Source organism: Perognathus longimembris, chromosome 11 (assembly GCF_023159225.1).
Source record: "Perognathus longimembris pacificus isolate PPM17 chromosome 11, ASM2315922v1, whole genome shotgun sequence".
Classification (NCBI taxonomy): Eukaryota; Metazoa; Chordata; class Mammalia; order Rodentia; family Heteromyidae; genus Perognathus; species Perognathus longimembris.
Genome location: NC_063171.1, coordinates 44547541 through 44560181, shown reverse-complemented (window position 1 = coordinate 44560181; position 12641 = coordinate 44547541). Strand labels below are relative to the sequence as shown.

Here is a 12641-nt window from a genome sequence, read left to right as displayed (position 1 = left end):
TACATCCAGGCGTGGGTCAGGGCTGGGAAAGCCAGGGACCGGAGGGAGACTAGGGGCAGCGCAGCGGCACGGTACTTTGTCAACTTGTTCGGGAAGTGGGGGGGCAGTTGGGAGAGGGAAGCGAACGGACGCTCCACACCCGCCTCCCTTCCCTCAGCGGGGACCACAGCGAGACGCGACACAGGTTACCTAGTGTGACAACTCTTCATTTGAAACAGTGGGTGGCTCTGAAAAGAGCCTTTTGATCTCGTGGCCGCAAAGGAGCCTGGCGAGGGGCGCGCTGGCGGGAAACGCCTCACTTGCCCTTCGCCTTGTGGTGACTCTCCGTCTTCTTGGGGAGCAGCACCGCCTGGATGTTGGGCAGCACGCCGCCCTGGGCGATGGTCACCTTGCCCAGCAGCTTGTTGAGCTCCTCGTCGTTGCGGATGGCCAGCTGCAAGTGGCGGGGGATGATGCGCGTCTTCTTGTTGTCGCGGGCCGCGTTGCCCGCCAGCTCCAGGATCTCGGCCGTCAGGTACTCCAGCACGGCCGCCATGTACACCGGCGCGCCGGCCCCCACCCGCTCCGCGTAGTTGCCCTTGCGCAGCAGGCGGTGCACACGCCCCACCGGGAACTGCAGGCCGGCGCGGGAAGACCGCGACTTGGCCTTGGCGCGCGCTTTACCTCCTTGCTTGCCCCGACCAGACATCACAGCAACTCCGGTTACCACTGAGCTGTCTGTTCTGTAACTGGAGAATTTGTCCCGAGCTAGGCCGCCCTACCCTTTTATAGGAAGAACGCGGATTGTCTTTGGAGCGCTCTGACTGGCTAAGGCACCACCTTGCCGTGGAGACCAATAGGATGCCTCAGTCTGGATCTGCTCATTTACATAGTCTCGTGTATCTGGCCGAGGCGCCTAGAAAACCTCGCGACTCACCAAGTCCTGACGCAGGAACCTTAATTTGCATTTGGCCTTCTTCTGGCAGTCCCTGCCTATCTGGTCCGTTTGGCTGTTGGCACTTCTGTGCTCCAGAGCAGACCAAGTCGGTTAGGTCTCCGAATAAATGCATTGAAAAGGCTGAGTAGTACAAGGTCAGCGAAGATTAAAAAGTTTATACATCTCTCTAGGAGGAGACTTCTCTGACTTTCCAGTACGGGAGGGGTCCTTTATCCAAAAAGTTCCCAGCTATTTTCGTAGATTCATATCCCACTGTTATTATATAGACAGTAGTATATAAAAGACCTTTGGGTCTTTTGTATTACATGTTCAGCCATCACCCTGGTGGTACTGTCTACAAAGTGGTGACCAAAATTGGCATGCATGAGGTCTTCTCTACTTCCCTTTACCTTATCCACAATTTCCCTCCTGTTAGTTTAAGGCATTCTACTCTGTTCTAATACTTCTTCATGAGTGTGCACCATACTGCAACATTACTTCAAGCTATCAATGCTTGTATAAGGACTGTTGGCTTTGCAAATGGGTGATTTGCGGCTTTTCCTCTACCTCCTAAAGTATTGTCAGGTATCTCCTGACTGTGCTTCAGTGATCGGCCTTCAACCTTGTGACTGATTCCTACCCAGGGCAGTTTTCACAGTAGGTTACATAAACTGCTGTGTTTTACTCAGGGACCGATTTTTCAGGAAATGTAATTATCCAGCCCTTAAATACAGAAAGCCTTACCTTTCGGTAGGTCCCACTTCATCCCTCCTTTACTACAAAATCTTTGCACCAAATCAGTGTTAGCCTTGGTGCTGTAGACTAAATCACTCCTTTCTTTCAGGTGGGATAAGGCTACAAATCATACCTCCAGCTCTCCAGTTGATGAGATCCTAAAGCAAGCAATTGGGCTCTGCCTCCAGTCTGCCAATAACTCACATGTACCCTCTGTATGCCTGTTTAAATACTCCAGCTTCTGGCATATATGTAACAAGTATGTAAATGCCAGATACCTTTCTCAGATATGCAGGCTGTTTCTTTCCCTCTCCCATCTAGCCTATTCTTATTTCCTGTCACCAATTTTGAACTTTGAAAGAAAGAGAAAGCTTTCGATTTTGTACACCAGTCAGCATGCCTTAACCCCCTTTGCAGGACTCTGCCTATCTTCCACTCATCCTACTACCAAGAAAAATGTTAAAGTTCCCTTCCTAGCTTGTGTCTATATTATTTTACATAATGTTCATTTGGCGATCTGGAATGTTATATTTTCTTTGAGAATGATGAGTCTTCCTTTGCATGCTCCTATTGAGTAGGTACCTACATCTTAATATTGATCAGGCCAATTATCCAAATCCTTTCCTCTGCAATTTAGCCCCTCTGCCTACAATTTGCCTAGGTAAACAAAAAGGGGACCCCATCACCTCTCCAATATTCTTGCTTCCCTCATAGCCCTGGGCATTGGAATTATGGGTGTTGTGCACTCTTCTGTGACTACTACTCAATATCTATCTAAAGAAATGACTTCACAGATGGTAGGAATAATTGAGGACACTTGAAGGATACAGTTACAATGAGATTCTCTAACAGGGGTTGTCTTCAAGAATAAAAGAGCTCTAGATTTCCCACCTGCCACACAGGAAGGCACAGGCACCATGCCAAAAGAAAAATGCCACTTTTATGTTAATCAGTCTGAAATAATGCAAACCAATTTATATGACCTAACAAACCACTGAACAGACCACTAAGACATCAGTACGGATGGATTGGTTTCCTTGGAAATTGAATACGTGGTCCTGGTTTATTTAGCTAACTCCCTTTGGAGGACCCTTTGATTCCATTCTCATTTCCAGGCCCTGAAACATGGTTTTCTTAAAACCATGACAATTTTTGGTTTTGTTTTTTTGTTTATCTTTTTCATGACAATTTTTTAAGCCTACATTTTCCTAAAAGAACAACCTAGCTCTTCAAATTATCCAACTCCAGTCTGTTCCCTACAATGCTCCCCTAACTGCTGAAAATAAATTGAGGAATGTAGGGTATAACTAAGAAATGATATCCAAGACTCAGAACTCACCTAGCAAGTCATGTTTTATTTCTGCAGAAGGGGTGCAAATTTGCCAAAAATCTGGTTAGCCAGCACACTGGTTGGGCAGTCTGTCCGGGTTTTATCCCTAACTCATCATTCTCCATTGTGATTGAGAAAATATGGCACTAGAACTTAGGGTCACAATATTACTCTATCAACTTGTTTGAAATAGGGCCCAGAGTTTTTCCAATCATCTCCAACACCAAAGAGCAAAAAAAAAAAAAAACAAAAATGAAAAAGAAAAAAATAAGACCCTTTTAAATAACAGGATGTGGCTCAATGGAAATAACTGATTTCAACAGGGTTTCACAAGGTTGATCAAATGAGCACATAGTTCAGATTACATAATTCAGGAGATGGTTCTGCCACTAAAATGGCATTGCTTATGTCAATCATTTGACAGAAAAGATTTTAACCCCTACATAATCTCTTGGGAACAACGGCTCTATGACTCCAACAGGAAAAGACTATTATATAAAATATTCTTCAACTCTCCTAGAACAGAGGGTGCTCCAAGTTAATGGCCCAAACAATGGATCCCCTCAATCTGAGGGGAGAAATAATAGGCCTCTGCTGAAAATAGCCTAGCCTATACCTCATTTTTTAAAGGACTCCATTTTGTTTGGAAGCGGGCTGCTTTACTGGAACTGCCTATCTGAACCCAAAAGGAACCTTGCCTGCATCTTGTTTTTTTTTTTACAATATCTTCTTAAGATTGTACACTCACAAAAACATTGAGAATCTACAACAGCAACCTTTAGGTACTCTAGTTGAACTACACTCTACCAAACTTTCATTTCTGGCTTTGTGGTAATTAATTGGATATAAGAGTTTCAAGGACCTTCTTATCCAGGCTGGCTTTGAACCTTGATCCTCAGATCTCAACCTCCGAACTGGTAACACACCATTGCCTGGCTTCTAATGCTTTAACTCAGCTCTTTTTTGCTCATGGCTGGTGCTCTACCACTTGAGCCTAATGTAGATAGAATCTCCAAGTCTTTTCTTCCCAGACTGATTTTGAACCTTAGTCCTCTAGGTCTCAGCCTTCTGAATAAGCTGAGATTATAGAAATAAACCACCAGCACCTGACTTGGCTTTGAACTCTTGAACTTGATTTACCAGTCTCTTTAAGTACTGGGGATATCAAAGTTTGCAGCCGACCTAGGCAGGAAAGTCTGTGAGACTTTATTTCAAATTAAGCACCAAAAACACCAGCAAGGGAGCTGTGGCTCAAATGATAGAGTGCTAAAAAGGTCAGGGACAGTGCCCAGACCAGCCCTGAGCTCAAGCCCCAGGACATGCACGAGGATCCATATGTATTTCATGCTGGCATTCAGGAAGTAAAACAATATCAGAATAATGCGGAGGCTGTTAAGGTTATTAGGCCTTTTTTACTCAAATGTTGATACCTATACAATTCCCTATATTTATAGTGTATATTTTAGTTTCTTTTTGGTTTTTTGTTTTTTTGGCCAGTCCTGGGCCTTGGACTCAAGGCCTGAGCACTGTCCCTGGCTTCTTCTTGCTCAAGGCTAGCACTCTGCCACTTGTGCCACAGCGCCACTTCTGGCCATTTTCTGTATATGTGGTGCTGGGGAATTGAACCCATGGCCTCATGTATACGAGGCAAGCACTCTTGCCACTAGGCCATATCCCCAGCCCTATAGTGTATATTTTATGACCATCTTGGATATGGACAGAAAAAGGACAAATTTCAAGAACCCAGGCCTGATTATTACAAGCTGCCCTCCAGAGAAGACAAGCAGCTACTTTTAAATGAGGGGTAGGAGGTAGTAGGCCATTTGAGTTTACTGCTAGAACATGTGCTAAATACATATGAGGTACTGGGTTCCATCCCTAATATCCAAACCCCCAAATTAAAAAAAATAACAGAAACACAGTACTTGTTTTCTTTCATGGAACCATTCCTTTTCTTTCTCTGACATAAAAACAACAGAAGGGGCAGAGGTGAATCATTGCCAGGCTACAATTCTTCTTATTTTAACAATGTTACAAGAGTCCAGGGCTCAAACTCCTGGGTTTTATAGGTAGGTTCTGCCACTAACCCCAATACAGTCAAAGAGACAACAAAAGTGCCTTTTTTTTTTTTTTTCCTGGTACTGGGACTTCAACTTCAAGTTCTCCCTTCAGCTTTTTTCCTATTTCTTTTTTAAAAAAATTATTTATTTTTATGCATTCATTCATTTACCAGCCCCAGGGCTTGGACTCAATGCCAGAGCACTGTCCCTGGCTTCCTTTTGCTCAAGGCTAGCACTCTACCTCTTCAGTGACGGTGCTACTTTTGGCTTTTTCTGTTTATGTGGTGCTGAGGAAATCAACCCAGGGCTTCATGTATGCAAGGCAAGCACGCTACCACTTCCCAGCCCTTCCCTTTAGCTTTTTTAGTCAAGGCTGGCACTCTACCGCTTGAACCACACCATTTTCCAGCTTTTTGCCCCGTGACTGGAGAGTCTTGGGATTTTTCTGCCCAGGTTGACTTCAAAGTGTGATGTCAGATCTCAGCTTTCTGAGCAGCTGGGGTTACAGGTGTGAGCAATGTGTGCCCAGCTCCAGAAAAGAGATTTAAGTGCTACAGCAGAGGCACACCTCTGGAAGAGGTAAGGGAATATCAGAAACCATTTTCCCCACACATTTGCTTTAGATTTTAACGGTGGAGGAAGAATTGGCTAAGGAGAGGTATGCGTAATTAAGTACACTTAGTCAGGAAGGGGTTCTTGTGGTCATCAGTGGCCACAAGTGGTCAGGTGGGTGGGGGGCAGTGGGGGGGGAAGGTTACAATTAGCATCATTGCTGCTTGGCTAGTGGTCCTGCAGATGTCCTGATGTGCCTTTCCTATGCATGTTTCCTTTTCCCTGTAAAGATCTCACTGGATCAGTCTTGACCTAGCTAGCTGCAAGGTGAACAGCTCAGAACAAAGACAGATACAAAATGCAGACAGATGCCAAACCTTCCTCTAGCTTTTAGTTCACTTAAGGGGCCCAAGAAGTACTCAGTACTTTTTGAAGCAAAAGCAACCTTGAGTAACTGTTACAAGGTCCCACCTGATCAATTCTGAGATAATGTTATATATGTGTAAATTATCTGAGAAGCCACATATTGAAAGATCAAATCTGGAAGGCTGTATTAGAGCATTAGCAGTCTGCAGGCAGCTGGTTGTTACAAAGGCCTGCAGCCCACAAATACACTTAGCACTATCAGGAAACAAGCCAGAGAGGGAGGAAAGAACAAAAACCATACCAACAAACCAATTCAGCTCCAATGGAGAGCTGACTTGGGACTCCATGGTGACGAGAGACAGGACATAGGACGCGAATGTGGAGACAGGTGGCATGGCATAATGGCACCTGAGCTGACCTGACCTGGTCAGATCAGGGGACCAGGTCAGGTCAGGGGGCTGGGTCACAGGAAGCTCCCAGTTCCAAGCACTTGACTGACAGGTTCAGTAACCTATAGGCATGTGTGGCTACCCCTATCTCTTGGGATTCAGGAACACCCATCACCTGGGGATGGGACTTCCCTTCCTCTACGAATCCAGGCACACCCATCAAGACAAGATGCTAGATAGTACAACTAGCCATATGGCCAATGATGGTGCTGGCCAGATCTGGCCTCCATATTACAATAATGAGCAAACTGGATTGCCTTTGACTATAGGTGTCTATGACTTGGACTTAATAATTATGCATATGTGTACCTCCCATTATTTCTTCACTCAAACCCAAAGCATGTGTCTACAGGGGGAGATGGGCTGAAGTGCTTACTTGCTTATTCCTGCAGCGTACTCATGCTGTATTAATAAGCCAGCTTTCTCTAGGGAAGGGGTTGGATCTGACACATGGAATCCCTAGGATTTAAGTTTACAGTTTAAGATTACAATCACAACTTTCACTTTTTCACCAAAATTCAGATATAAATCAGAACTCTGGATTTCCCTATTCAACTTATACTTCCATTATTCCCTACAACAGCATAATTGTCTAGTCAGCTTCTGAAGCCAAAAACCTAGAGGTTTCTTACTTAAAAATTTTCTTAAGGCTGAGCATGTGGCTTAGCGGTAGAGTGCTCGCCTAGCATGCATGAAGCCCTGGGTTCCATCCCTCAATACCACATAAACAGAAAAAGCCAGAAATGGCACGGTGGCTCAGTGTGCTAGCCTTAAGCAGAAAGAAGCTCCGGGACAATGCCTACGAATCTATTCCACAGCAAAAGCTGTAATTCTACCACCAAGATATGATCATCTTATTTCGTGTCTTCCTATATTACAATCACTATGCTCCAACTCCACATGCATAATCTACCACTGGGTAGATTTTGCTGCATGTCAAAATCCTCCAGAGCTTGTTAACATTAACTTCTGAGATGAGAAAGCATTCACACACACAAAAGCAAAAACAAACATCACCTCATATAATGCTGGAGACAAGAACACAAACATACCAAGTCTCATCTACTAGATCTACTTTCCTTGCTTCTACTCTGGCCAGGAAAAGACCAATACTGCATAAAGTAAGCAGTGGTCCTTTTTTAAAGCTCACAACAATTAATTGCCCTTGGAACATTCCAAGGCCCGCCCCCTGCTCTCAAGCATTCCAAACTCTAGATTAATAAATATTTTGTTGCCATAGTGCACAATCCTTAAATCTAACAGTTTAAGGGAAAGTTCACAGCAACTCTTTTTTTTTTTTTTTTTTTTTTTTTTTTTTGCCAGTCCTGGGGCTTGGACTCAGGGCCTGAGCACTGTCCCTGGCTTCTTTTTGCTCAAGGCTAGCACTCTGCCACTTGAGCCACAGCGCCACTTCTGGCCATTTTTTTCTGTATATGTGGTGCTGGGGAATCGAACCCAGGGCCTCATGTATATCAGGCAGGCACTCTTGCCACTAGGCCATATCCCCAGCCCCTCACAGCAACTCTTATCATACATCAAAGTTTTGCAACATTTCAAACAGGAGGAAAGTTGAATTGAACCAAGTGCTCATTGAAACAGAACGCCATACCCCCCAAATCCCATGTTTTAACACAGAACACCAAACTGTTGCTTACCTTGCATTTAAAGCTTGTAAGACAGCGATCCACTAATACTTGGGGCCAATTTAAAACAAACAAACACAAACTACTTTAGAAGAAAACTAAAGGGAGTATCAAGAACATAGCTAGATGAACACTCGATGAATGCTCTCTTGCCACATTCACACTAAGGCAAACAGAGTGCAAAAGAAACATTACAGTGCCAACCCCTGTGAGGAACAAAGTTGCAAAGCTTGCGCTATTTTCCTGAAAACAGAACCAAATAAAGCTGGGAGGCTGCAACTCCTCACACTGAGGAAGTGGGTGGCTCTGAAAAGAGCCTTTAGAGAAGAAGCGGCTGGCGAGAGCCCGGCCCCGGCGCGCTCATTTGGAGCTGGTGTACTTGGTGACGGCCTTGGTGCCCTCGGACACGGCGTGCTTGGCCAGCTCCCCGGGCAGCAGCAGGCGCACGGCCGTCTGGATCTCCCGCGACGTGATGGTCGAGCGCTTGTTGTAGTGCGCCAGGCGGGACGCCTCGCCCGCGATGCGCTCGAAGATGTCGTTCACGAACGAGTTCATGATGCCCATGGCCTTGGACGAGATGCCCGTGTCGGGGTGCACCTGCTTCAGCACCTTGTACACGTAGATGGAGTAGCTCTCCTTGCGGCTGCGCTTGCGCTTCTTGCCGTCCTTCTTTTGCGCCTTGGTGACAGCTTTTTTGGACCCCTTCTTGGGCGCCGGAGCGGACTTGGCCGGCTCAGGCATGGCGAAAGGCACCAACAGCAAAAGAAGAACCAAAGGAAGAGAGCACGACCGGACAGCGGGTGCGCGCTGCCGAGAGCAGCACACTTAAAAAGGATGTATGCAAATTAAGGATCTGGCTGCGCGGCTTGGTGAGTCGCGAGGTTTTCTAGGCGCCTCGGCCAGATACACGAGACTATGTAAATGAGCAGATCCAGACTGAGGCATCCTATTGGTCTCCACGGCAAGGTGGTGCCTAGCCAGTCAGAGCGCTCCAAAGACAATCCGCGTTCTTCCTATAAAAGGGTAGGGCGGCCTAGCTCGGGACAAATTCTCCAGTTACAGAACAGACAGAGCTCAGTGGTAACCGGAGTTGCTGTGATGTCTGGTCGGGGAAAGCAAGGAGGCAAAGCGCGCGCCAAGGCTAAGTCGCGGTCTTCCCGCGCCGGCCTGCAGTTCCCGGTGGGGCGTGTGCACCGCCTGCTGCGCAAGGGCAACTACGCGGAGCGGGTGGGGGCCGGCGCGCCGGTGTACATGGCGGCCGTGCTGGAGTACCTGACGGCCGAGATCCTGGAGCTGGCGGGCAACGCGGCCCGCGACAACAAGAAGACGCGCATCATCCCCCGCCACCTGCAGCTGGCCATCCGCAACGACGAGGAGCTCAACAAGCTGCTGGGCAAGGTGACCATCGCCCAGGGCGGCGTGCTGCCCAACATCCAGGCGGTGCTGCTCCCCAAGAAGACGGAGAGTCACCACAAGGCGAAGGGCAAGTGAGGCGTTTCCCGCCAGCGCGCCCCTCGCCAGGCTCCTTTGCGGCCACGAGATCAAAAGGCTCTTTTCAGAGCCACCCACTGTTTCAAATGAAGAGTTGTCACACTAGGTAACCTGTGTTGCGTCTCGCTGTGGTCCCCGCTGAGGGAAGGGAGGCGGGTGTGGAGCGTCCGTTCGCTTCCCTCTCCCAACTACCCCCCCAGTTCCCGACCAAGTTGACAAAGTACCGTGCCGCTGCGCTGCCCCTCGTCTCCCTCCGGTCCCTGGCTTTCCCGGCCCAGACCCACGCCTGGACGTAGTACCGGGGCTACTGTAGCCACCCTTCTCGCGGGTCGGCGGGAGCTGGGGTCGGATCGATCCGCCCGGCCGCGTTAGTCCTTCAAGCACCGCGCCTCTAAACACCCGCACCCTGAGGCGTCTCCCCGCCCCCCACATCCTTGGGCTGGGGTACACAAGCGTCGGCTGCCAGAGGCGTGGCCCCTGGTGGGTCAGAGGAGTGAAGGGCGGGCTGAAGACCACCCCAGACACAGGCAGTGGTCAAAGATTCCCAGAGACCACGGGGACAGCGGTGAAAAACAAGCTGGGGAAAAGTACTGGGCGAGTGGTGAGCCGGAAACGCCGCGGGGGGCGGGCCTTGTTCTTCCGGAACCAACCGGGAGCGCGGAGACGGGTGAGGTCGCAGCCAATGGGCGTTCAGCGCGGGCCTTTCAAATCCCTTGCGCCCAATCGGAGCAAGGCGTCGCCTATAAAGTCCGTGGCGGGTGCTGTCGGGCGTCCGTTTCTGTGTTCGCGCTCTTGTTGTGTGCAGTGCAGACGCTGTCGCCATGGCCCGTACGAAGCAGACGGCTCGTAAGTCGACCGGCGGCAAAGCCCCGCGCAAGCAGCTGGCCACCAAGGCGGCCCGCAAGAGCGCGCCGGCCACGGGCGGCGTGAAGAAGCCGCACCGCTACCGGCCGGGCACCGTGGCCCTGCGCGAGATCCGGCGCTACCAGAAGTCAACGGAGCTGCTGATCCGCAAGCTGCCGTTCCAGCGGCTGGTGCGCGAGATCGCTCAGGACTTCAAGACGGACCTGCGCTTCCAGAGCTCGGCGGTGATGGCGCTGCAGGAGGCGAGCGAGGCCTACCTGGTGGGGCTGTTCGAGGACACCAACCTGTGCGCCATCCACGCCAAGCGCGTCACCATCATGCCCAAGGACATCCAGCTGGCCCGCCGCATCCGCGGGGAGCGCGCTTAAGTCGTCGCGGTCCTCGACAGGCTTTCCATCGCATCCAAAGGCTCTTTTCAGAGCCACCCACAGGCCACTTAGAAGAGCTGTAGACTTGTCACTTAGTTTTCCACCCCACACTAGCGGATATGTGAGGTTGTGAGGCCTCTTCCTGGAGGTAGTTGGGTTGTGGAATGCCCTCTCCTTGCATCCTGTTAGTGAAAACTGCTAACTGGGATTTTGCAGTAAGTAAAAAAGCCTACACAGTTGGGTGGTCTACACAACCGTGCATGCGTACAGGTATTGCCATTTGCACGGTGGTGGTTGATACAAACGGCGTTTTCGGTAAAGAGCCGGGTCCCATCTCGGTTGGGCAACCTGGGAATTGTATGCCAGGAGCTGGAGGCTATGGGCCGGAGGCGAGGGAGTGGCTTTCGGTGGTTAGCCACTGTAATGCCGGATCTGCACCCCTGTGGGCGCGCTCAGCTTGGGGCTGGATAGGGAAATTATCTTCTGATCCTGCTTTTCTGAGTTGACTTCAGAATTCTGGTGTCAATGTAATTACCAAGCGCCTCACCTCCTCCCTTTTGTCGATCCTATAGTTGTATCTGAGTTTGGTAACAGCATTTATTACTGTGGGTTGGTTTCTTTTCTTTTGTTTTTCGGTCATGGGGGTTGATTTCTGCGCCAGGCGCTGTTCCTGAACTCTTCAGCTCAAGGATAGCGCCCTACTCTACCACTTGAGCCACAGTTCCACTTCCAGTTTTCTGGTGGTTAATTGGAGGTGAGTCTCACAGAACTTCATGCCCCAGCTGCCTCTGAACCGAGATCCTCAGACCTTAGTCTCCTGAGTAGCTAGGATTATGGGCTTTAGCTACCAGCGCTCCACCCTGTGGCTTTTTTTTTTTTAGTGAGTTCATTCTAGCAGGAGCTAGAATGTGAGGCTGCTCCCAACCAGGTCCCTTTCCATTTCTCCACTGCATTATAACAGCCAGGAGCAACTTTCCAGGATACCAGCACTATCCTCAACCAAATACACATCTTTAAAGTGCCCAGCTTCTAGTATTTTATTTTGTTTTTGTTTTCATTTTTGTTGTGTTTTTTTTTTTGTTTTTTTTGTCAGTCCTGGTGCTTGAACTCAGGGCCTGAGCACTGTCCCTGGCTTCTTTTTGCTCAAGGCTAGCACTCTGCCACTTGAGCCACAGCGCCACTTATGGCTTTTTTCTGTATATGTGGTACTGAAGAATCGAACCCAGGGCTTCATGTATAGGAGAAAAGCATTCTTCCACTAGGCCATATTCCCAGCCCTCTAGTATTTTATTATAGCAACAGAAAATGGGCAAAATGAATCGAAGGACTGAAGTGCTCATTCGCCAAAACTCAAAAGTTCTAAGGAAGAGAACTGTGAACTCGAACTTTGGGTGATCCAAGCCTGGTCCCTCTTGGAAATCCCTAAATTAGTATCTTCTGGTTTCCTGATCAAGGTGAGCCCTTGGCATATAAAGCCTTTGAATTAGTTTGGTTATGCTGGAACATTTCCACTCTATGTGGCTGCCTGTATTGGTAGTCTCCTATGCCCTACAAATAATGTAAATATCCACAGGGCCCTTGGCAGATAAAAGATTCCCCATGCCAGCAGAGAAGGGCTTTGTCTGCTTCTTGCTCCCTTTTGCAAAGCTGCCACACAAACAAGCCTCTGGACTTCGACCAAAAAAAGAATGGTCAGGAGGCCTGCCTGCTTCTGGAAACATCTGTTATGGAACTGGCATTAATTAAATTGGGGGGGGGATTGTATATGTGTCTTGGAACTTGAACTCAGGGCCACGGGCTCATGCTTGGCTTTTTGGATCAAAGCTGGTACTCTACCACTTGAATCATACCACTACTTCCAGCTTTT

At 48.6% G+C, this 12641-nt stretch overlaps 4 protein-coding genes across 4 annotated transcripts; 2 read left to right on the top strand and 2 right to left on the bottom strand.

Annotated features, from left to right (window-relative positions):
- Positions 1-190: 190 nt before the first annotated feature.
- LOC125360074 (histone H2A type 2-A) lies at positions 191-829 on the bottom strand. Its single transcript, XM_048358061.1, has one exon. The coding sequence runs from the start codon at positions 686-688 to the stop codon at positions 296-298; it is 393 nt and encodes a 130-aa protein (XP_048214018.1). The 5' UTR covers positions 689-829; the 3' UTR covers positions 191-295.
- Positions 830-8392: 7563 nt separating this feature from the next.
- Positions 8393-8792, bottom strand: LOC125360079 (histone H2B type 2-E). The gene has a single exon (XM_048358066.1). The coding sequence runs from the start codon at positions 8790-8792 to the stop codon at positions 8412-8414; it is 381 nt and encodes a 126-aa protein (XP_048214023.1). The 3' UTR covers positions 8393-8411.
- Positions 8793-9134: 342 nt separating this feature from the next.
- On the top strand, positions 9135-9647 carry LOC125360072 (histone H2A type 2-A). Its single transcript, XM_048358058.1, has one exon. The coding sequence runs from the start codon at positions 9150-9152 to the stop codon at positions 9540-9542; it is 393 nt and encodes a 130-aa protein (XP_048214015.1). The 5' UTR covers positions 9135-9149; the 3' UTR covers positions 9543-9647.
- A 597-nt stretch (positions 9648-10244) lies between these two features.
- On the top strand, positions 10245-10832 carry LOC125360073 (histone H3). The gene has a single exon (XM_048358059.1). The coding sequence runs from the start codon at positions 10364-10366 to the stop codon at positions 10772-10774; it is 411 nt and encodes a 136-aa protein (XP_048214016.1). The 5' UTR covers positions 10245-10363; the 3' UTR covers positions 10775-10832.
- The last annotated feature ends 1809 nt before the right edge of the window (positions 10833-12641 follow it).